Source organism: Gadus chalcogrammus, chromosome 21, assembly GCF_026213295.1.
Source record: "Gadus chalcogrammus isolate NIFS_2021 chromosome 21, NIFS_Gcha_1.0, whole genome shotgun sequence".
Taxonomy (NCBI): domain Eukaryota; kingdom Metazoa; phylum Chordata; class Actinopteri; order Gadiformes; family Gadidae; genus Gadus; species Gadus chalcogrammus.
The window spans coordinates 5,367,757-5,392,293 of NC_079432.1; the positions used below are offsets into that span (position 1 = coordinate 5,367,757).

Consider the following 24,537-nt stretch of genomic DNA (forward strand, 5'->3'; position numbering starts at 1 on the left):
GACTTTGTTTCGTTATATTTTATATATTTTTCTAAGCAATTCATGGACACCATGAATGTATGATAACAGTTCGATAATATCAAATAAGATTTTATCATGGAACTATTTACCAAAATATTATTATTGAGATATCGTAGTGTACATGAATGTTGTTCAAGTCGTGAAATAAATTAGAAAAAAAAATCGACTATTAAATATAACTTGCTTGCGGAACTGCCATCGCATCATACTTATGCTTTGGCTCCCTCTGTTGGCTTAACAAGCAACATGCATGTCCGATATAGTATTTACCAATTTGTGCCATAGAATGTGAAACGTCTAAAAGACGTTGGGTGTCTTAGCTACAAACCAAAATGTGTTAAATAAGAGTAAAACTTGTAAACGGACTGTAAAAAACAAAAATCCAGCGATCTGCGAATACGAACTCAAATTACGTAACATGGCTTTTAAAAATGTCCGGGAGTTGTAGTCCAAACGAACGTCTACTAAAGCGTTCGCGCGGAGCGAAACTCATATCCCAGCACTCTTTGCGGCTCGCCAAAGCTACTAGCAGGTGCACGCCTACGCTAGATAAAACCATCAAGTGTAATCCTCGCTAACCGTAGCTGTATCCTAGGCGGCTGCTTTCTGTGTCTACCTTATCAACATTTCGAGCTCAACGTGCGGAGATGGACAACTCGGGGAAGGAAAAGGAAGCCATTCAGCTGATGGCTGATGCTGACAAAAAAGTCAAGTCATCAGGCTCTTTCTTAGGAGGGATGTTTGGAGGGTAAGGACCACTGCACCAAAGACTCACCAGCTAGCAAACTAGCACACAGTCCTACCATTGGGAATGAGGACCGTATAATGTTAATACATTTTACATGCATTGCATCCAGATGTTACGTGGTAATACATATTGCAAATATTGTTAAAGGTATACGTATCTGTCACAATCGATCACAAAAACACCTAGGTCTGAATGTAAACAAGCCAGTCGGCAATCGCATCACCTATCAAATCATGCAATTGCCTCCTTCTAATTCCGGCATATTTGATCATTGTTGCTTTCATATAACATTTCATATCGTTCGCCTTTGTTTATATAGTTGATTGTGTCCGCTTTTATACAATGTGTATGATGAGGCCTACATGAGATATTTTGGTTCGTTTTAGCACTGCTAGTATACTCGTGGGGTGGCATGGTTCACTGTAATTGATTTTGTTGTAATGAATAATCAGCCATGATGGGGGGGGGGTTGGACTCGTACGGTCGGTCTGCTCTTCTGAGACCGTCCAGCTGTTCAGGTCTGGGTTTGGTCTCGCTGAGAGAAACGGAACGTGAAGTCGCGAGACAAGAATGGTGTCACGAGGCCCATGTCACATTTTGATTTTTGATCAAAATATATGATTTGGTTAGATGATTGAGTAATCATCATTTTTGATTGAGTAATCATCTTTAATTCAAAGGGCGTGATGATAGTAAAGGATGCTCACATTCAAGGGATAGGGAAGTGTGTTTTCTTCTTTTTGTAAATCTTTATTTTCTTTGTCCGTGAGGATCGGTCCTACATGACCTGAGATATTGTCTCATGGAATTAACGGCAGGGCTGAGTGTAGCCCGGCGATGACGTCATTCGCTTGTGATTGGCCGGCACGAGAGTTATCACTGGAGGGGTCTCCCAGAGGTCTGCTCAATGTCAGACAGAGAGAGAGAATTATGTGATTCATCTCAGCTATTTTAAGCTAGTCTGGCTAATGCCTGTTAGTTTGGATTCACAACCTGGTGCAGTGGAATACCCCAGTGATGGATCAGAAGAATGCAATTATAATTGTTACAAGCAAGTTATTAGCAATTACTAGAATTAGTGTTATTAGCAATGCGGCAGGTCTTTTATCTAAAGCAACTCCCAATTCAGATACCTTCACTGAATGAGTAGTAATCTTGCTCATGGGATGCTTAAGGGTTAGACTGCGGGTGTTGGGTTATCGACCTCACAACCTTTTGGCCGCGAGTCAAATACCCGTTACCACTACACACAACACTGTAATACCTAGGTTTTCTTTCATGGAATCAAATAAATGGTGTTTTCCACCACCTGTCATAGTGTCACTGTACGGTGAAAACGTGTGCTGGTCTGTGTTGACCGTGTTTTGTCTTTTCTTTTGTCCAGTGGACCTCACAAGGTGGAGGAGGCCTGTGAGATGTACTGCAGAGCCGCCAACATGTTCAAGATGGCCAAGAACTGGAGCGGTGAGAACCACAGGGCCCCCCCCCCCACGCACAACAGCCTCCATTCATCTTGCTTGCTTTTTTTTTTCCACCCACCCCTGGCCGGTTTAGATAGCTCTTGGCATTGTTCACCGTGTGCCACCGCTGCACGACTAAGCACTATTGCAGGAGCCTCCGGGAAGAGGAGGAGGAGGAGGAGGCGGAGGCGTGGGGGGGGTTATATTTGCATATGAATGCACTTTGTTGTCGATGCGGGCGTGTGCCCGTCTGGTATTGACACGTGCCGCTAATTAATCGCGTGTTGCCACGTCTTCTCCTTCTACCTCTTCCTCTTCTTCCTCCGTCCTGTCTGCAGCCGCGGGGGCGGCCTTCTGCAAGGCTGCGCGGATCCACAGCCAGCTGCAGAACAAGCACGACTGTGCCACCAGCTTCATCGACGCAGGGAACGCCTACAAGAAGATCGACCCAAACGGTGAGACGGTGACACGCGATCACGGAGACGTGCGCGCGTAAAGTCTGAGGTTGTCTGAGAATAAAATTGACTTTTACTTTGGCTTCATTAAAATGGTGAACCAAAGCACTGCACTATGAACCAGCGGACAAGGCTCGATTTGGAACTGAACCCAGTGGCCACTAGATTAATGACTCTGCTGCTTGTGTTATGAGATTATGAACGAGGGACTATGGAAACCATAGATCCACTAAACCCCACAGCACTCGAAGGACTTAGGAGAGCATTGTGCTGCATGGCCCCCTCGTTTGCCAAGTGCTTTCATCAGGATGGAGACAAATAAGGGTGGCACCGGCAGAGCAAACTACCTCTGGGTTCATAAAATGATCCATTAGCCAGGAATACTAGTTTAACAAAGGCTTTGTTATGCTAGCATTTTTGCTCTGTACATAGTGTACAAGGTATTCTCAAAGTCAAATAATATTGTGTGAGATGTTGTACCATCCTCACTCTTCAACCGATCAGATGAACACCCAGTGCAGATTAATGACTCATGATTATCAGTTTAACACCTCATACTAAAATATACCCAAGATATTTATATATATATCTATGCTGTCTAACTATTGCTTCCTTTTTTTCTAATGCTGCCAATAGAGGCAATCAAGTGTTTAAACGCAGCCATCGATATTTACACTGACATGGTAAGATGCTCGTAGACGGATACTGCCCTAGCCATGAGTTACCTTCTCTCTGTGCAGTCATTGAATAATTCTTTATTTATATTCGATGTTAGCCTATGACCAGATTTATTGGTAAAGTACTGACATTAGTTCCAATGAATACCTTTTTTTTTTTTAGAAATTGCATATATGCACATATTAACAGCTATAGTTTCAGATATTGCAGTGAGATTCGGCTTTGTGTAGGAAAAAAAAATAATATAAAGCCTTGTGTATATACAGACTGCATAATGATTCATGCACTATAACTATACTGTGATTTCTCACCACATAGGGTGGTGAAATGTTGATGGGTTTATAACTGGAAGTGAAAACCGGTTTGCATCACAAGGATTTTCAGGCCTTAAATGAAAAAGGAGCCCAAAATATAATGACTAGGGGACCGAATCGCTGTGGACTTTTCATGTCTCTGGGCCAAATGTGAGTCACCTTACCCTGGGCGCGGCAAGTAACTAACCTCTCCTTTTGTCCATCACACACTGCAGGGAAGATTCACCATCGCAGCCAAACATCACATAAACATCGCAGAGATCTACGAGGCTGAGTTGGTGGACATAGAAAAGGTTAGACAGCACCCGAGTTTATCAAGGAATGGAAATTATTCAGGAATGAATGAATCGCAAGGATTCATTGGGTCCATTTGCTGATGCAGTCTTTAAAAAAATGTTACTTTAATACATTTAGTCTTTGTTCCATTAGGCAATTGCACATTATGAACAAGCAGCGGATTATTACAAAGGAGAGGAGTCAAACAGGTGAGACTGTTTTTGCTACTACTTAAAATCTAAGACATTGTTATATAATGTACAAGTGTTGCCAATTGTGTTTGGGACCGGTTCATTTGAATTCCGCACAATACAACACTGAACATAAAATGCTGTGACTGAACGATAACACTGAATATCAAGCGAGAATAAGCTTACCGCTAGCTATGAACGCAACCTGAATACCAATGATTGGTAAATTTGTTTCGCTGTTGCAAAGTGCACAGAGACTGAACTTCTTCTGTTTTGTGTTTTTGCATTATCATCTTAAAGCTTCAGAGTGTCGAATTGAGTGGCATCTAGCGAAACGGCCTTGGCAGAAATAGAGAATAATATTTATAAATTGGTAAAAATGACTGTATAATCCTATGAAAATATGCATGGTGCTTTCATTACCTTAGAAGAGGCCTTTAAATCTACATAGGGAGCGGGTCCTCTTCCACGGAATCGCCATGTTTCTACAGTAGCCCAGAATGGACAAAGGACGCTTTTAAATTATTTGCCATCTTACTTTCCACCTTTTGAACGACTAAACCGTTTTCTGTTGCAGCGTGCCACTAGATGGTACGTTGTGCTGCAAGAGTCTGTGGTCGACTCTTGAAGGCTTTTGAATAAAAAAAATATTTGACCGCTCGATGCCACTAAATCCTATACAACGCCCGTTTTTAACTTTGAATGTGGAGCTGTCATTTCTTCCTAGTATAGCCCCTCTATTTACCACATTAATCTGACCTGGTCATGCAACATCTTTTTGGTAATTATATCATCTTCTATTGTTGTAGCTCGGCCAACAAGTGTCTGCTTAAGGTGGGCGCCTACAGTGCTCAGTTGGAGCAGTACGCCAAGGCCATTGAGATCTATGAGCAGGTACCCGAACGCACGCACGCATGCACACACACACACACGCACGCACGTGCACATTTGAATGCACGCATGCCCAAATAAATGCATTTCAAATGTCCCAGCGTGGGGTGGAACCTTTCAGCCTAACTGTGGATCATGGCCTGAATCGAAACAGGCAGTTGTACACTAAAGCTAATGCGCAAACTTTACCTCAGTGTTTCCACATTGAGCAGCTGGAAAAAGGCGTGTTAAACGCCAGGGGAATAAAATGGACCAAAAAACATTGCTCCGAAATGCTAACTGATAGACATGGAAGCAGAGTGATGGCGCCGTTGCTCTGCGTTGGAGCTTCGACATGAACCGGCTTCATACTATTGGCGAAGCCGGGCGGTTGATCTCCACGTGTCCGTCCCTTTTCCTTGAATCCCTCCCAGGTGGGCTCAAACACCATGGACAACCCCCTGCTCAAGTACAGCGCCAAGGAGTACTTCTTCAAAGCCTCGCTGTGCCACTTCATCGTGGATGAGCTCAACGCCAAGGTGAGAGCCTTCTGTACCCTTCGCCATTCGCATTACATTAGGAGCATTTATTTTGCTGAAGCTTTGGTCCACAGCGACTTGCAACCATTCATGCACACATTCACACACCGACGGCGGTGTCAACCACGCAAGGCGACCAGCCAGCTCGTCAGGAGCGGTCATGGGGAGACATCTCGCTCTGGGACACCTCGACACGCAAGCTAGGAGGAGCCGGGGATCCAACTAGCAACCTTTCGGTTACAACTCGACCCGCTCTACTGACGCTACTGAGTCCATAATGTAACGCCTCGTCTCCCCTCTGGGCTTGCAGATCGCCGTGGAGAAGTACGAGGAGATGTTCCCGGCCTTCTCAGACTCCAGAGAGTGCAAGCTGCTGAAGGTGGGCGGAGAAGAGAGGGGTGTGGGTGGGTGGTTGAGATGGGGTGGGGGTATGTTTTGCTGAATTGTGTGATGGAAGTCTTTACTCCCCCTCCAGGGTAGTGGGTACGATGACTGATCTGTGTGTGTTTGACAGAAACTGCTGGAGGCGCATGAGGAGCAGAACTGCGAGGCGTTCACCGAGGCGGTGAGTCTCCTGGGACCTGTGTTCAGGGCGCTCTCTCTCTCTCTCTCTCTCTCTCTCTCTCTCTCTCTCTCTCTCTCTCTCTCTCTCTCTCTGCGTGTCGTATTCAGAGCAGAGCTGATGAATCGATCTGCTGTCTACCCCCCCCCCCCCCCCCCCCCCCCGAAAAACGGTCATGTATAACGCCTGCAAATTCAAACTCGATGTGTTCCAAACTGTCGAGAATCAATCCTGGTTGAATACATTCTAACTATAGTACCGATACATCTGGGCGGGCGTAATAAAATAGTGGGGTACTAAAAATCTCTTCCTCCCTAGGCCTGTTTCTGAGTTTTATAGATTACATCTCCACAACTTCCACAAGTGCTTTCATATGTAAACGGGTACCAAAAGAAAAACGACACTTGTGAGATTGTTGGGCAAGGGAAATGATAAATGTGGATTCCAACTCGGTTAGAGTGAATATAGCCGGAACGCAGCATAAGTGGGCGATATAATTTCCACCTGAATAGTTACCCAATTCCTCTGGAACCCCTTTCTTCGCTACAATACATCGATTGTAAACACCATGTTTAGTTGCAAAATGGTGCAGAGACGAGGTATATTCTCATCAATGGTCCCTCTTTTGCTGCTCTCCCTCAAAGCCCGTTGTGTTGTCCCATGTTCCAGGTGAAGGAGTTTGACTCCATCTCCCGCCTGGACCAGTGGCACACTACCCTGCTGCTGCGCATCAAGAAGACCATCCAGGGGGACGAGGGAGACCTCAAGTAGGGGAGGGAATGGGGGAGCGAGAGACAGAGAGGGAGGATGGGATAGAGAAGATTGAAATGGGGTGGAAAAAACGCAGCATTGAAAAACCGTCCATCAAGGCATGCTTACCCTTCCTTAGCCCATTCCCCTGGTCAACCCCCCCCCTCCCACTCTACCATTCCTTCTTCTACAGCACTTCTTACACTCACACACATACACTGACACTTCTCAAATGTCACCCAGGTTAACCCCCATGCAACGCTTTTCCCCGTGCTGCTGATATCCGCCAGGCATTACTGAAGCGTCGTATTCTCATGTTGATATTTAAAAGCTATGCTTCTCATTATTCAGGGTGTGATTCCTCCCTACCACCCACGCCTCCTAGCCTGGTCTGTTTTTTAGAGCTGAGGCTGCATTCCCCTTTAACAGCCTCTTTAGGACCCAGGGGTTATCTACGCTGGGGGCAAACGTAACGGCGCAGAGGTGAGTGGGATGTTGGCAGAAGGGATTGCACAAAGTATAGTTCTATATTTTTTGTTCTTTTTCTTATCTGGTATTTTAGATGGAAACAATCTTTGTCTTTTATTTATACTATGTGTTGCAAAAAAAGATTGTTATAAATCTATTTCTATACGTGTGTTGGGTATATTTACAGATTGTAGTGAAGTGGTAAAGGGAAAAATCAAGTCTCAAGTCATTCCTTCCATGCTCGCATACATTTTACTTCCATATCATTCACACATGGGACGACTTGTTAAGTGCAAGGATAATTACATGTAGACTTTTAAATGTTTCAGATTGACGTTTTGTTTAATATCTATATATATCCTGCTGATTTAAACTTTGATTTGTTTTTTTTAAATGCATTGTGGAATTGTAACGACAACCAAGAGTCCAACTTGAGTTGGGATATAAATTACTTCATGGTCATGATTGAGGTGACCCTCGAATATCAGGACAGACCTTTAGAAAACTTGCAACGCGAGTATCATTAGAGACTTGTGCCGTTTCCTTTATCTTGTGTCGTAGAGTAAACGAAGGCCCATTAGTGTCATGCACCTTCGAGGCGACCCATGTGTTTATAGCATGTCATTGTGTATCGGTGTATTTTAGCCACATGTTAGCCATGTGCTTCATCTCTCTGTGTCTCCGCCACACCAAAGTTTTCTAAGCGGTCCACAGCCCTGCGTATCAAGCTTCTTCCAGGAAAAACGACCGCGGCATACTGTTTTGATTTCACCTGTATGCTTGTGAAAGATTATCGGAATAAAAGATTATTAAACACGGCTAAGGTTTTTGTTTTTATTAAATTAGATGACTGATTGCTTATTTAATGTCGGACCGAAAGTAGATTAGATAAATCCGAGGCTTTACCTGTGAAGGTAGGTACGGCTTAAAATAAAACAAGGCTGATTTCCTACCGAGACAAGTGATTAATTATAATTCAGAAGTTGCCGACGCATGGAAAGAACCCAGAAGTGAAGTCCCTTGGATTGAGTCAATCCGTTCTAAACATCTTGTGCTACCGAGGAGTCCTTGTGTTCGTCGACGCTCGCCTCTTCCGTGTTTAGCGGTTGGTCGCTCGGCGGCGTCGGCGCGTCCTCCGCCTGTTCCGTCGCAAACTGATCCTCGCAGGGAACCTCTGCGTGGATGCCCGGCTCCCCGGGGCCGACCTCCGACCCCGGGGCCAGGAGGGTCTGGGAGACGGCGGCTTCCAGCACGCACGCGGTCCGCAGTGCCACGCGCCCCTCCGACAGCTCCGTCAGCGCCAAGGCGGGTTCGGACATCGAGGCGTCGAGCGAGTCCGAGGTGGTCGCGGTCGCGGTGGTGGTGACGACGGTGGTCATGGGTGTCATGGCGTGCGCCAGGGAGAAGGGGACCGCGATGGTGGCGCCGTCCAGGGAGATGACGCTGGGCTGGAGCTGGGTGCCCGGGGGCATCTCGGCGTGGATGACCGTGATCCCCCCCATGGAGCTGTGGCTGACCAGGGCGATGGTGCCGTGGGAGGCCCAGTCGGCCGGCAGCGTGACGGGCTGGCCCGGCACCATGATGGCCTCGGCGGGTGCCTGTGTCTGGACCTCGGTCGCGGCCTTGGCTTCTTCTGAACCGTTGGCCTCACTGCCTCCGCCGTCGGCCTCGACCTTGGCCTGGCTCTCCCCTGCCCCGGAGCTCCCTCCCTTGGAAGAATGTCTGGGCTTCTTGCTCTCCACGTTGCCCTGCAGCACCACCAGGTAGTTCTTCCAGGGGGCGTCCGTGTCGTGGGTCTGAGGGTAAAATAAAAAGGGATGCGATTATCAGCGGCGCAAACACGGCCAGAAGGAGGTCTCTCGAGTCTACATCCGTCATCTTGTATTTAGTGTCAAAAATGCAGAAGTCAATTAGATGACTTATGCAGATGGTGATTATGGAATATAAAAAGCACAGTGAGTGGCTCAGGAGATGGCCCAATGCACAGTGAATCAGCAGCATTAGGAGACTAGAGTAGATAGATATCACAATTTGGCAAAAAATATGACTGTCAATTATGCTATGAGGCTGACGAAATGTTAAACAAGCCTCTGGGTAAGCAATCTAGTTAAAAATAATACATGCGATTCATATATCTCCTAATCGCAGGCATTCTTTCAACCCGGCACTTTCTCCTCTGGGTTAAATGTAAAATAGAAATAGGTACCCTAACTCATTGTCTATGGGCAAAATCTGGCAGCCCTATTTGAACTATCTTGGACCGGACTACTCTTTGATTATTGTACAAGGAGTCTCCCAAACCTGGATTTGTGAAATGTGACTTGATGGGCCTGAAATGTGAAATGTCAACTTAATCTCTGTTGACATGAGCTGTACTTTGTGTTATTTTATTTTTCTATGTTGGTTTGTTAAGTATTGTTTGTATGTATGTGGTGCTTGTTTGTATTGTTCTTGTAAAAAAATAAGAGCAGCCAATAAATATAATGTTAAAAAAGAAAACAGAGCATTTCAGTACAACTGGCTCTAGTCGGGCTGCCTTTCCGTTCCATCCTCTAATCCCACTGCAAGACCATGAGGTCTTCTCACCATGGTGTGCCTTCGGACGGTGGACTTGTCGGTGAAGGTGCGGTTGCAGAGGCCGCACATGTAGGGCTTCTCCCCCGTGTGGATGCGCTGGTGCCTCTGGAGCGCGTTGAGCTGGGTGAACTGCTTGGTGCAGTCCTTGCAGCTGTAGGGACGCTCGCCTGGCGTGGGGAGAAAGGGGACGGGGGGGGGGGACGGGGGATGAGGAAGGCTTGCGTGCGTTTCGGAGCTCAGACGTGAGCCGGATAAAAATCGATGTTCCAAAATATGTAGTTTTTTTTGGCGATGAACTACGAATAAGATGGAGGACCATTGTTGAATGTCAATGTGATGATCAACACAGTTGTCCAGGGAAACCTACAGGTACATTTTAGATACTAGGAGCTAATCCTCACGCTCTATGATGCCTTCAGGTAGACTACAGGCATTTATGTTCCTGGCCTAAATATCGGCCGATAAAATTTATATAATAAAATCAGAAACGGCCCCTAAACTCCAGCATCAGTCGGGCTCGGAAAGCCAGTAACATTAGGCTCCAGTAGTCTCGGCTTTTCTGCCACATGTCAACATCACATCAAAAGTCGGCTCGTTCCTGCTTTTGATCGCCAATGCAACAGTATGCCTGCAGTTTCTCCTAGAGACTTTTCACAATACACACACACACACCTGTGTGAATCTTGAGGTGCTGGTGCAGGGAGTTCCTCTGGGCGAAGCCGCGGTCACACTGCTGACACTTATAGGGCCGGGAGCCCGTGTGGATGTTGGAGTGGTGCCTCAGGTACTCCTTGGACGCGAAGCTCTTCCCACACGCCTCGCACATGAAGGGCTTCTCTCCTGCGGAGAGGAGGAAGACGACGACGGCGGCGGCGGAGACATGATTGGATTCCTTCCTCACACAAAAGGTAAGCACGCACGCAGAGCGACGGCACGCACACAGAAAAGGATGGGATGTATTTGGGCATGAGATGACAACAGCGTCTCGAAGAGAATAGAGGATTACCATCGGTGTGCCAATCCCCTATTGTGCAGCTTAGGCATTGAAATACTATGCTGAAATTCAATGCCAATACAGTAGTATTCATTGCTATTATTCCTAACTCCAAAGACTTGTGTCCGAACAAAAGGTTTACCTCAAACAGGAGAGTCCAATGTTTTTCCAATGTTGTTAACAACCCAACCCCCCCTAACTCCCACCCCCACCCCCCCTAAACAAACCATTCTAAACCTAAGGTTGGTATACACGCAGTGCAGTCCCAGGACACCATCTGTCTCGGGGTGTATAAATCCTCACCCGTGTGGGACCTCTTGTGGTAGGACAGCATATGCTTCTGGGTGAACCTGGCCTCGCACAGGTCGCAGGCGAACGGCTTCTCTCCCGTGTGGGTCCTAGTGGTGGGGGGGGGGGGGGGCAAGAGAAGGGATGTCATTGCAGCCACACGGGTAGCTCGGAACGTTCCATAGGTTAGCCGGTTCGGAACGCCGTCAAGACGTGACGTCCCCGGTACAGACCTCGTTCAATATTATGCCACCAGGTGGGAGGGATTAGCCATTGCAAGCCGTTTGAAAATCTGCCTTTTCCTGTGTTTTAGTGACATCAACAGTGGGACTGTCCACCGTCCTAGACGTATGAGGGATACTGGATGTTCAAACGGCTTGTAATGGCTAATCACTCAAACCTGGTGGCATAGCATCACCTCTTTAACAGACGGTTATATTTTATTCAAATATAGATTTAAAAGGCAGTGGATAGGGAAAAGACATAATCTACTATTAAATGTTTTAATTTTTTTTTTAAATGTGATGAAAAATCCCTCGATTCAAACATTGCTCTGCAGATGAATAAAAGATCCCGTGTTAAATGTTGGGCGCCATAGTCAATCGCGGGGCGACCGCCCCCGCAGTGCAGGCAGGGCCGCGTACCTCTGGTGCATCTTGAGGGCGGAGCTCTGGCTGAACTTGGAGGAGCACTCGGTGCACTGGAAGGGCTTGGCCCCCGTGTGGGTCCTCTCGTGCAGCGACAGCGCCGTCTTGGAGCTCAGCGTCTTGCCGCACTCTGGACATATGTGGCGCTGTCCGCGTCCCTCGTGAACCTGGCCAAAACAGTCACAAAAAAACAAATACATATAGATATAGACAGATGGATCTATAGCAGGGGTCAGCAACCTTTTCGACATGCCGTGCCGGTTTGACATTTTCTCGTAAATGAGTGTCCCTTGAGCAACAATATATTAAATATTAAGCTGAATTATGACACAGTGACTAAAAACATTTCCAGAATACCTGGAATTGTATTATTTCCATATTGTAGTCCATAATCATGCATCAACTTTTCAGAACACTGCTTTCAGTAACTCATTTAAACATATTTGCACCGGAAGCAAATGCCAAAACAGAAAATCAGTAATGATTATGCGGCCGCATTGTGTCACATTTTCTTTTTCAAGTGTGCCAATGACTATGCTGCCACGTGCCACTGGTGGCACACGTGCCTCTGGTGGCACACGTGCCTAGGGTTGCCGACCCCTGATCTATAGACATAGATCTACATGTATAGAAATTGATATAGATTTATAGATGCATCAAGAGATATATACAAATCATTATATAGAATGCATGCGTGCGACATGTTTATCCGAAGCCTTTTACAATATACCCTTTTCACATAGGCATTGATTTAGGACAGGGGTCGCTTATACCACTAATTAGCCCTTTTTACATGATTACAACCACTGGTGCAGCCCATTTCATTAATCATGGGTCCGGTTGATTATAGATGTGGCAGGGCCCCAATACAGATATGACTCATCCTGTAAATGGACATTGACCGTGCTGATGCTGCGATAGACAAATAAAACCGACCTAATCTTGAATTGAGGAACAGGATGTGATATCGACAATCTGTGAAATGGGTTTATTTTAGAAAAGTTGACTTAACCCCTAAGCCTAGGCATGGTCATGCCATGCTCTACCATTCGAGCTAAAAAAAGGGAGTCGATCGAATGACTTGGGCTACCATGTCATGTGAACCCAAATTAGCCTATATTCAAACTGATGGCGGTCATTACAAGCCATTTGAAAATCTGCCTTCTCCTTTTGTTTGAGTGACATCACGAGTAAGCCTAGATGTATGCTGGATAGACGAGCAACATTTGCTACAGTCCACTGGGTAGGACTGGTAGAGTGATCTACCCTGCATAAAACTAGGTGGACACTTTGTGATGTTACTAAAACACAGGAAAAGGTAGATTTTCAAACACCTTGTAATGGCTAATCACACTCACACCTGGTGGCCCGATATCACCCCTTTAAGAGATGCATCTCTTAAAGGGAGCAGCTGCCCTTAATGTGACGGCGCCGGTGGAGGGAGACGTCACCTGCCGCTGGTGTCGGATGACGTCCTTCTTGCGCTTGAAGGTCTTGGCGCAGACCTGGCAGGAGAAGAGCCTCTCGTCGTTGTGCACGTGCTGCTGGTGGATCTTCAGGTTGCCGCGGTTGGCGAAGGTCTGCTGGCAGGTCTCGCAGCGGTACGTCACCTCTGCCTTCACCCCGTGGTAAGTGCTGGGGGCAGGGATACAAAAAAGGTTACCGATTTTTTTTTATTTTGCAAGATCACTTTACATGCTTGGCACTTGGTTCTATGAACGTCCTTACTGTATCGACAGCGATATATCGTTGTTTCTATTACTTCTGACTAATATACTTTGTGTAAGTCGCTTTGGATAAAAGCGTCTGCTAAATGTAAATGTAAATATACATTTGCATATAAAAACATGTTTTTTATAGAAAAATATGATATCCAATGATTAATTAAGATATCAACTGTTAGTTGATATTGAATATCATATATTTGATCGGATATCATTTGTGACAGAATGTGAAGCCCTTATTTTAAATGTAGGCAGCCTGGAGCTATATTGACCCCACGGATAGAGTCTGTCAGAATCCAGAGACATCAACGCGAGCTCATCCTGAGCGCGACGTCGTGGTCCACCAGAACCGGCGGACGCACCTGATGTGCTTCACGTAGCTCCGGGCGTAGTGGAACGTCCTCTGGCAGCTGCCACACTGGAACTGGGCTTTGGAGGTCCTCTTGGCCCTCTTCTCTGCTCCCTCTTCCTCCTCGTCCGACAGGTACATGGCTAGGTCCGGGTCGACGTCCAGCGAACGCACCTCCCCCCCGCCCTCGATCTCCTCGTCGCCGCCGCCGCCGACCGCCGCCGCGATGGGCTCCACGTCCTTGGGTTTGGCCTTCTTCCCGTCGTTGGCGGCGGCGGGGCTCTCTGGCGGAGCGACGGCCCCTTCGACGGCGCGGTTCTCCTCGGCTTCCGAGGGGCTGTCCGGGTCCGTGGTCTCCGGGTCCTCGTCGGTCATGTCCCGGTGTTTTAGCAGACCCACGGGGATCTTCCGACCCGCCAGCCTGATGCTGACCCGCCGTGCCCCCTCCTCGTCGGGCGCCGCGACCTCAGATTCCTCCTTGACCGACTCTTTCGCCTTGGCCGGCTTCTTCTTAGCCTGCTGCGGGCCCCCGCCCACGTCTCTCTTGGTGCTCTTCAGCGGCCGCTTCCTCTTCAGGGCCTGTCTGGGCTGTTTCGTGGCGTCGGTGTCGGGGGATTTCTGCTCCGTGTCTACACCGGCTGATGCCTCCGGAGATGGCGGGTGTGCGCCCGCGGTCAAGGCCTTGCCGCAGACCTCCGAGAGGTCCTTGCAGTCCAACAGGAGGGCGGCCGCCTGGACGTCGCCCAGTTTGTCCCTGGCCACTTCCACTTTGCCCGTGTAGACAAACTCCAGGAACTTGGAGAAGTTAGCCGTGCGTATGTTGGAGAGGAACAGTTTGTCGGGCACGGCGTCCTGGGAGAGCAGCAGCCTCTTGAAGTAGCCGCTGTAGGCGGCGAGCATCACTTGGTGAGCCTGGAACACCTCCATCTCCCCTTGGTGGTCGACCTGAACCGTGATGTCGACCAGCTGCCCGCCAAGCCTCAGCTGGTGCAGGGAGGAGAGGATGTTTTCATGGTGACCCTTGGAGGCCAGCTGGACCACACTGTCGCCCATGTTGAATGGGTGCTGCGAGGAAAAAAAACAGTGCATGATTGGGTTAGTTATGTGATTGTTTAATGACGTGATGGGCTTTTCATTTTTTTTCTCCTAGCTTGCCAAGGCATAAACATGGCTCTAGTCTTTGTAGACGCACACTGCAGCCAATCAAATCGCCTCCCACTACAAAGCCGATGTGTGGATATTAATACAAAAGAGGACACAAACAACAGGTGACTAAAAACAATCCTATAATTCCACATTTCTTTAAAAATATATAACGGCGGCCGGATCTTTCCTGCTTCTTCCTGCTTGTTATCGCAAAATGGATCCAGGAAACGCGTGGAGTGTATTTGCATAACCGCGATCTGATTGGCCGACGGATCCGGCGCTGCCTGAAAAGTTGAACATTTGGAGGCCTCAACTTTTGACGGAGGCCAAGGAGCCAAATGGACGGACGGACCCACAATGCATTTCGCGGGCGCCCCATGCAAGGTCAATGAGATCCGTCGACGGACGGAGGTAGTGTGAACAAGGCCTCCATAGGCGAACCGAGCAAACAGGCACAACACCAGTTCACTCCGGAGTCAGCAGTCTCCTCTACTAGTTGTATCTAATACTTCCTGGCTGTATTCTGGCTTGTACTAATAGCCCTTGATGTCCGAATCAAACAATCGATTTTCAAAATCCACTTTGGCTGTATAACATTGCAAATGTGTTCTCTAGCTAAACGATGAAGAAACATGGTGGACATTGGCCCTCATTTATCAAACGAGCGTACGACAGAAAACGTGCGTAAAATGGATCTACGCTCATTTCAACGTTGAGCTTGGCATTTATCAATTTGAACGTGAGCGCAGGCTGCGATGAAATCTCACGTCAGGTCTGAGCTCGTGTAGGCAAGTTTTTTTGGAGCAACACACGGGTATTTCACTGATGAATAGTGCAGCACAAGTAGCCCATGTTGCACATCTGTATTAATTACTAAATAAATTGGAATTAGCCCAGCCGTTCAAACAATTACAATCAAGTCAGCCCTAATTAAAAACAGTATTGCTATGAAAATAATTAGAATGTGACAGGTGAAATGTTTATTCAGCTGTCTATAAACAGGAGCTTTGCCAAATAGGTGGTCGAGTCGCAGCGATGGCAGATCTGGCTCTGTTATGCCGCTTTTCCACTGCATGGTACCAGCTCGACACGACTCGACTCGACTCAGCTCGCCTTTTTTGCGTTTCCACCGCGATCTAGTACCTCAAGTGGCTGCTTTTTCTAGTACCGCCTCGCTCTAGGTTCCAAGCGGCTGAGCCGATGCTAAAAGGTGACGTCGGCAGACGGCCGGCCACTGATTGGCCAGAGAGTGTGACGAAGTCACGAGAGCGACATGGCAACCATGCTGGTAACGATAGAACAGCCATAGTAGCGCCGCAGCCAACATATTCCACTTCTTCAACATGCCAGCTAATAATACGAACACGAATACCATCGCATCGATGTTCTCCATTGTTGTTATGTGGGTTCTGTCCATGTGTGGGTTACGTAGGTGTTGTTTGCGTCGCGTACAAAAATACGTCACGGCCCTTTCGCGCAGACGACCCCGCCCACGTCCCGGAGGTACTATTTGCGGTGGAAAAGCACCCGCGCTGCTACCGTGTCGAGTCGTGTCGAGTCGTGTCGTGTCGAGTCGAGCTACATGTGCGGTGGAATAGAGGACCTCAACGCACGTCTAAGACGAGAGAGAGTTTTTCGAGACCGCGCCGATTTTTTTATGGAGAGCGATGAATGGCTCTTGAGTCATTTTCGTCTCCCAAGGCATCTCCTGATGGAGCTATGCAATGATTTGGAGCCACAGTTAAGGCGAGAAACTAGGCGATCAAACGCAATACCTGTGCCAGTGCAGGTGTGCTCTACCTTGGGGTTTTTGGCCACCGGGACCTTTCAGCGGGAGATCGGGGACAGGTCTAGTATTTCCCAGCCAAGTATTAGCCGAACCATGCCAGCAGTTTTGGCAGCTATACTGTCCCTCTCTGAACGTTATATTAAATTCCCATACACTAACGATCAGCAAACTGGAATCAAACGGGATTTTTATGCTATTGCTAGGTTTCCAAATGTGATTGGTGCGGTTGATTGTACCCATGTGCGTATGAAGCCACCATCTATTAATGATTACGCGTACATCAACCGCAAAAGCTACCATTCGGTTAATGTTCAGATTATTTGCGATGCCAGAATGTCAATCCTGAACATGGTAGCCCGATGGCCTGGGGGCACGCACGATTCTTTTATTTTCCAAAATAGCAACGTTGGGCATCGTCTACATCAGGGCGCACTACATGGTCAGAGTCATCTCGGTGAGTTACGCTGCAGTCGCACTGCACCGGCCTCCTCCCGTTTCTTGCTTGGCCGGCTTCACAGCCGCAACACGTTTTTTGGTGGTGAGCTTCATGTCGGACCATTTTTTCTTCACCTTATTCGGAATTAAATAACTTTAACGGAATGCAAACAATAAGATATATGTGAAATGTTTTAAGCTGGATAACAGAAGTTGTACATTTAATTTATTATTTAATTAATTTAATTAACAAACCTCTTCCGTAGCCCGACGAACATTGGAAACAATATTCACTGCAACAGTTATTTCCTTCCATATAGCATTCTTCTTGGCCTTTATTGCCAGCTTTTAGGCTGCCAAATAAAACCAGACGGTTCGCATCCACCAGTGACCCGAGCGGCTCCATTTGGGTCTCGGAAAAATTCCTCTATTTTACCGTTGGACGTTTCTCCATGTCGTAAAAGTTGGGGGCGAGACTTCTGAAGACGCGCTTTTATATGGGCGTGTCACGTTCATTACGATCGATCTCAGCCGCCGTATTTATCAACGCAAGATCCTTCGTACGCTGGGATTGGTGTGATACGAAGGTTTCGTAAATCTCACGTGGGTCCTATCGTAAGATGAATCATGCGTTCAGATTTGCGCTCAATTCTACGTTTGTTTGATAAATGAGGGCCATTGTGTTCACATCTCGTACTTGAGCTCCCGCCCCCCCTCATTCCTTATTAGTGGGGGCTCGCAAATTTGCGGAACCAGTGGTTTGTAGTCCTCAGCCCTTCTAGCAGGCAAGCAAAGTTCTCCCGAGATGACGTCAAACGCGTCATTTGACGTCATCTCGGGAGAAAATTAGATCAAGAAAGCTGGGCCAACGGAAGACTGGGTTAGACTGAGGGGAATATATATATATATATATATTACAATAGCGATTCTATAATGATAGAACGCCGGTTCTGAATGGTTGAAGTATCCCTTTAAGGGGTTGAAATATCTAACTCGATAATCAAGACATTTTGCTATCGGCCTATATTAATTGAGCACCTCTCCTATTTAGAAAGCCACACTGGTTTATGTGGTATTATTTACCAACATCACACCATACATTTGCACGGGCACATACACAGCAGCTACAACGTTATTGTTATATGCGACGCAAGCTATTTGCTAATGATAGCTTTCTTTACAGAGAACACACAGGGGGAGAGGCTCTTTTTGTTTACAAAGGTGGTCCACCAAAACGTAAGCAAAAGGGAGCCGCGTATCGCAGCAAGTGACAGATTGTGGGTGAAGTTGTCTTACCGTAAGCTCGGTAAAATAGCAGCCCTTCACAATTTACTCTTCACAATTCGCCCGAGCTAGTACCGTGAGCAACACGCAGTCGCAGACGGTATTTCCTGAAGCGAAATCAATCCCAAACACGACAGTGGTCAAAAAACAAACAAACAGGGGCCTCTACGAAGGTCAAATCCCCTAACCTTTATGCCTCCTTTCCTTAACCTTTGAGGAAAACGTCATCGGGTCAAGGAGAGATGAAAAGGTGCTTCATTTCGAACATAGGAAAAGACAGCACTGTTTAAAAATGAATTGGACTCCTCTTCCTAACCGACGTCATTGCGCGACGGCGGGTATTGTCGACCTCTAGCGTCTCTAGTGTGAAACTACAATTTTCCGAAGATTGACTAAAACAGCGCTCTTTGATCCATGCGTTCTTGTCGATTGATTTCAATCAGTTTATCGCCAACAGTGAGAATCACTTAGGTCGAAATTGGCCTACGGGAATATTTTAGGCCAGTTGAATTCCAATTCACATGAGAAGAAAAAAGTGGCTACACTTATGGTGATGTTGAAATTAACTGCCCCCAGTAGTCTTTCTTAAATGTGAAGTTGACATTTTATTTTCTTATGGTGTATTTTATATGCTCACTAACCAGCAATAAATGAATTCATTTATATTCAAATAATTATGTTTCTGGAATTGGTATCCATTATTATCAATTGTATTTTCTTCTATTCTATTCTTCTGCTTTACCACTTCTCTCATGCGTCTTCACGTAATGTCGGTAAACTTCGTCGTTGGCTTGTTGCTTTAAATATTGCCGCCGTAAAGGATTTTGGGATACTCCTTTCCTTTCGCAAAGGAAGCGTAACGTTTGTAAACTATGCTAAAGGAGGGTTAAAGAAAGCATCGAGGCTCCTTTCCTAAGCATTTTTAGAATTCGAACCACCTTTCTTCCAAGCCCTTCCGGGTCATCTCCATAGGAAAGAAAACGGATGTGTTACCTCACATCCGTTTTTGATAAAGCTGACTTGAGATCTGATTTCTTTCGTCGACTGTCGTTCTAATGAGGCCGGTTTGAACGATAAGAACCGCCCCTGAGTCAGTCCTTCGAATAAGAACTACAGCAAACAGTATAGTTGTGCATACACCAATACGTAATTAAAGTATATTTTCGATTAATCAATGGCGAATAATAAGGTGTTCCGTACAATTCAATACGGGACACAGAATAGCCTACCACGCGTTCGGGATGCGTTACCATGAGATGTCCACACGGGGGCCACATTGCACCAAGGCGCCAGGGAGTCCGCATCGTTGGAGACGGAGACAAACAGTGAGTTAATGCAAACCTAAAAAATAACAACAATTGTGTGTTCTAATGAGGTCACATGCCCCAGCAACCCTTTTTAACTTGCATTGCTTTCATTGAATTAGGTTTGTCGCAATATTTTTTTTCATGTTACAGGTCTTACAGTTTTTTGTTTTATTTGCCTTGTTTTGTCTTTACGGCTTTTCTGGGTTTGTCGTGCGCTTTCAAAACCAATCAGACAGCAGATCCATCCAATAAAAAAGTCACATTGCCTAGTACGCTATTTCTTGTTTTAGGCTGCTCTATTTTTCATCAAGGCACATCATTGACACCATTTTAGGTTGGCACAGTTTATTTCAGCAATGTTGTATGGAAAAACACTTGAGGCTATTCTCTGCAGTGCTATTTTGGAAACTGTAATTTTTGGTGTGTGTGTTTTTTCTATCACTATTCCTTCCATTTGTCTCAATTAATTCTGCAAGCTCGCAGTCTATTTTGCCCTGGTGAGTCATCCAACTCTGCGGTCAAGAGACTGTGTAGTTCAGTTCTGACCTGGAACGCTGTGTCCGCCCATATCCTACTCTCTTACATTACACTAGAACACACACATGCGCGTGCACATAAACACACACACACACACACACACACACACACACACATACACATACACATACACATACACACACACGTGCATATGCACACACAAACTTCAATCAACCTTATTTTGTTAAGTGCAACAGATCACCCAGCAGAAACCCACAAAGACTCATATAGACCATGTTAAAGCAGGTGCAACACACATGCACAATCAACAACACCCACACACGCGTGCACTCACAAACATGCACGCCCAGTTCTGGAAATCGTGCTCCGGCAAAGTATAAGTATATTAAATTGCTATTCTCATTCTCTGATTATATTATTCCCCTTATACACTCAACAGTGTTGATACCGGCATGTTCTATAACTACATTAACTCACAGGGAATTATAATATTTGCCAATCAATGTAGTTTAATGTTAGGTAGCTGTGGCTGCTCACCAGGGGGTTAGTGAATTTAATCTCAGGCAACACGTAAAGGTACTAGCTTCGTCGATTGTATTGTAATGTGGAAATTAATTAGACATGTCTAATAAATTAGTTTGGCTTTAGTGGCCTATGAACGTCATGTCGAGGCTTAAATTAAAGAGGGAAAAAAGTTATTAATTCACACAAGAGATGCAGAATTGAGGTCCAAGAGAGGCCTGGGAATTCAAGATTATGATAAAGGTCAGAGCATTGATTTTCTTAACATTTTTGGAAAATGTAAAGTAAAATATGCAATGTAGACAAGATAATTGAGAGTATGAGGTCAAAAATTCTTTCAGTTATTTCTCAATCACAAAGTGCAAAACCAAAAGTTCAAACCTGGTTCACAATAACTAATGCAGTGACTATAAAGGACTATACAGTCATTTTAGAAATTCACTCTACACTGCTTTTTGAAAACATTCCTTAAAAGCTAGACAAACCACAAAATCACTTTTTTTTCAGTTGAAAGAGGTTTCAATTGGTTCTCACAAAGGTGTTGCTGAACATTTCCGTTGAACGGTCGGAAAATGATGAGTTAAATACTAGAAATCTGCTACCTCCGCAAAAAAAAACTTTTCCACAGTGGTTGTTTTCCATTGGCTGTGCGTCCTAGCCCGAGTGAAGGTGATGCGCTAACATTGATAAGGCCCCTCCCACTTCTAGAACCCGATGTGTCCGTCTCTTAAAAAAAAAAAACTTGTCACGACTGCTCAGATCGTATGTTTTCTCTCGTAGTTGGTAGATTTCCAGCTAAAGGGCACTAAGGGAGGGGGGGGGGATTGATTTACTTGCCCCTTAAAGACCAAAAATAAATCACAATGTGTCAGTGTTGGTGTGCAAAGACGCCATGTCACCGAGGGGGTCGCGGGGTCAGGTCTGAACGTGGGGGGGGGGGACGTTGCCACGGCATTCTTCTCTCACCTAACTGCGAGGCGGCGAGGCCCAGGGAGACAAACAGACCGGGCAGTGAGATTCATCACAGAGCTGCTTGTCTCTCTGGGGGAGGAGAGGAGGATGTGGCTGTGGTGGTCGGTGTGTGTGTGTGTGTGTGTGTGTGTGTGTGTGTGTGTGTGTGTGTGTGTGTGTGTGTGTGTGTGTGTGTGTGTGTGTGTGTGTGTGTGTGTGTGTGTGTGTGTGTGTGTGTGTGTGTGTGTGTGGGGATGTGGCGAGCTACAGAAAAGTAAACATTCTTGCTCATCACCAGGGTCATGGGTTTCTGCAAGGGGGGAGGAGGTGGTGTTGTATGTGTGTGTGTGTATTGGGGAGGGGGGGGGGGGCTGGACTCCTCCACACCGACCCAAAGTAGCAGTGAGCGTTGACGCACCGTGCCGCACGACGCACAAACACAATGACAACGTGTTCACCGATAGAGCGAGCGCACAAAAAAAAAAAAAAAAAAGAGGGAAGCGGAGAAGGAACCCAAACGGCGTTCAACCCTGAGGAGACGGACCCATGGCATGTGATGTTTTGAGGATGTGCAGAGCGAATGCAAAACACACACACATTCACACACTGTTGACCACACACACACACATGCATGCACGCATGTAAGCACACAGACATGACCACACACACGCACGCGCACATGCACACGCACACACACAAACACTGACGCACACACACACACTGACACACTGACGTGCACATACACACACACACACACACAAGCTTTTCCTTGTTTGAGGTTGGGGTTTGAGTGTTGCTCTGCAAAAAGTGTGTTGATGGTGGAGAGAGAGGCAGAGAGAAAGCGAGCGAGAGAGAGAGAGAGAGTGAAAGCATGGAAGGGGTAAGTGCTCAGGCTTGTGTGTTTTTTTTTTTTTCCCCCACCGTACAAGCTCTGTGATTTGGAGCCCAGCGGGGGGGGGGGGGGTGAGGGGGTTCAGCCCTCATGTCCTTGAATAACCTCGAGCCGCGGTTCGCCAGCGGGCCAGAGACTCGAACCCGGGTCCACAAGCCGACCGTGGAGCGCTGGAGAACATTAGAACATTAGCATGGGAGTGTGGCCGACGACGGGCCAAGGGGAACCACAGCATTCTCTCCCCGCTCGCCCAGAAGACCGCGGAGCTGGCGCGCGACCCAGCCAAAATTACAATCCGAGTCGGCACCGCCGCCCTGACCCCTGTTTCACTCCCGGCCGACTCAAGTCCGTTCTATAAAAACAAACCACTTTTCTCAAGACGGTTGATCCAAGTCGAGCCGTTGTCGTTTAGCATAAACTCTGTCTTTGCATGCTAATTGATGGTTTTGTTTTTCATGCCAGGGCGCCTCATTAGCTTTCTTTGGGTCAATAAACCCGGGATCCATAGTCATGCAGCAGAATGTGGAATGGCTCCGCCGCTCATGTACATGTTTGTGTAAGTCCCGTCGCTGCCAACAGAGCGCTAACCAAAACCCCCGACGTGCCACTGGTTTTCCAGGACACACATGGCGCTACAGAGATCTGTCTCCTGATGGCCGACCGTCGCGAAACCGGCCAACGTTCTCTCCCCTCCCATCCCCGCTCCTTCAATATGTCACTGGCCGCGGGCCCCCAACCACACAGACAGACAGGCAGACAGACAGGCAGACCGACAGACAGACAGACAGACAGACACACACACACACAGGCAGATAGACACTCACAGAAACACATAGACACAGAGACAGACACACACACACACACACAGACACACAGACAGACAATAACACACGACACACAGACACAGACACATAGACACACACAGGAACACATAGACACAGAGACAGACACACACACACACACACAGACACACAGACAGACAATAACACACGACACACAGACACACAGGAACACATAGACACAGAGACAGACACACACACACACACACACAGACACACAGACGGACAATAACACACGACACACAGACACAGACACATAGACACACACAGGGACACATAGACACACGCACACAAATACACATCGACAAACGAGGACACACACAGAAACACTCAAACACACACACACAGCTTGCTGCACTTTCTGAAACCCTCATTGTCCCGAACACACAAAAGTAATCATTTATTTTAAAAGGAATGTAGAGGGAGAGTAAGTGTAAGTGTTGCAAGAAAGATTTATGGGACAAGTTATGCAGTGTGTCGAAAAGAACCCTGTCAGTAATCACAAGACAGGACATCGACTGAAAGCCGAATGCTTTTCCGCCCATAATCGTCGACCCAATTCCATATTCCATTTCCGGGGTCACGTTGTACCGAACACACTCCACCTCTACAGGAAGAATGGGCCATAGAGAATAACAAATAACCCAGGGACGATTTACCTCCCACTCTCCTTTTCAAATGGACCTAATTCCAGCTTCGATACGTTTCTTTTCCTTCCATTCTGTTTGGTTTTGTTCTCTTCTGGGCCTTGGTTTTGATTTGGGGAAAAATGCTTTTCTTTCATTGATGAAAAGATATACAGCCCACAGAGATGAAATTACCTTCCAAATAGGCTCTGACTCACCATCACCCCCCCCCCCCCCCTCCCTCCTCCCTCTCCCTCCCTCCCTCCCTGCCCCTCCACCTTCAGCTATCCTTGTGAATGCTCTATCTATTGTAACTGTATACGGCACTTAGCAACGC

The 24,537-nt window shown here is 46.8% G+C and overlaps 2 protein-coding genes across 6 annotated transcripts; one reads left to right on the forward strand and one right to left on the reverse strand.

Annotated features, from left to right (window-relative positions):
* The first annotated feature begins 96 nt into the window (after positions 1–96).
* napbb (N-ethylmaleimide-sensitive factor attachment protein, beta b) lies at positions 97–7,616 on the forward strand. Its single transcript, XM_056581796.1, has 11 exons — positions 97–769; positions 2,154–2,233; positions 2,568–2,684; positions 3,321–3,367; positions 3,892–3,969; positions 4,106–4,161; positions 4,953–5,037; positions 5,448–5,552; positions 5,863–5,931; positions 6,067–6,117; positions 6,784–7,616. Exons 1-11 carry the CDS (start codon positions 669–671, stop codon positions 6,883–6,885), a joined length of 891 nt encoding a protein of 296 aa, XP_056437771.1. The 5' UTR covers positions 97–668; the 3' UTR covers positions 6,886–7,616.
* A 528-nt stretch (positions 7,617–8,144) lies between these two features.
* gzf1 (GDNF-inducible zinc finger protein 1) lies at positions 8,145–19,582 on the reverse strand. 5 transcript variants are annotated; one of them, XM_056581788.1, is made up of 8 exons: positions 19,504–19,582; positions 13,925–14,976; positions 13,290–13,473; positions 11,836–12,005; positions 11,207–11,301; positions 10,582–10,749; positions 9,919–10,076; positions 8,145–9,128 (listed from the first exon to the last, which is right to left on the reverse strand). In XM_056581788.1, exons 2-8 carry the CDS (start codon positions 14,962–14,964, stop codon positions 8,373–8,375), a joined length of 2,571 nt encoding a protein of 856 aa, XP_056437763.1. In that variant the 5' UTR covers positions 14,965–14,976; positions 19,504–19,582; the 3' UTR covers positions 8,145–8,372. The 5 variants fall into 5 exon arrangements, with proteins under 5 accessions (XP_056437763.1, XP_056437759.1, XP_056437762.1 ...); XM_056581784.1 differs by lacking the exon at positions 19,504–19,582 and adding an exon at positions 19,308–19,494; XM_056581787.1 differs by lacking the exon at positions 19,504–19,582 and adding an exon at positions 18,754–19,494.
* Positions 19,583–24,537: the final 4,955 nt, after the last annotated feature.

Bases quoted from the DNA above. Each gene is read 5' to 3' on its own strand.
- gzf1 (XM_056581784.1), bottom strand. The intron at 12,006-13,289 runs GTGACGTCTCCC...TGTTTTGGCCAG, and splicing joins TCATCCGACACCAGCGGCAG to GTTCACGAGGGACGCGGACA. The intron at 11,302-11,835 runs GTACGCGGCCCT...CCCCACCACTAG, and splicing joins GCCCTCAAGATGCACCAGAG to GACCCACACGGGAGAGAAGC.
- napbb (XM_056581796.1), top strand. From the start codon at position 669: ATGGACAACTCGGGGAAGGAAAAGGAAGCCATTCAGCTGATGGCTGAT. The intron at 4,162-4,952 runs GTGAGACTGTTT...CTATTGTTGTAG, and splicing joins AAAGGAGAGGAGTCAAACAG to CTCGGCCAACAAGTGTCTGC. The intron at 5,553-5,862 runs GTGAGAGCCTTC...CTGGGCTTGCAG, and splicing joins TGGATGAGCTCAACGCCAAG to ATCGCCGTGGAGAAGTACGA.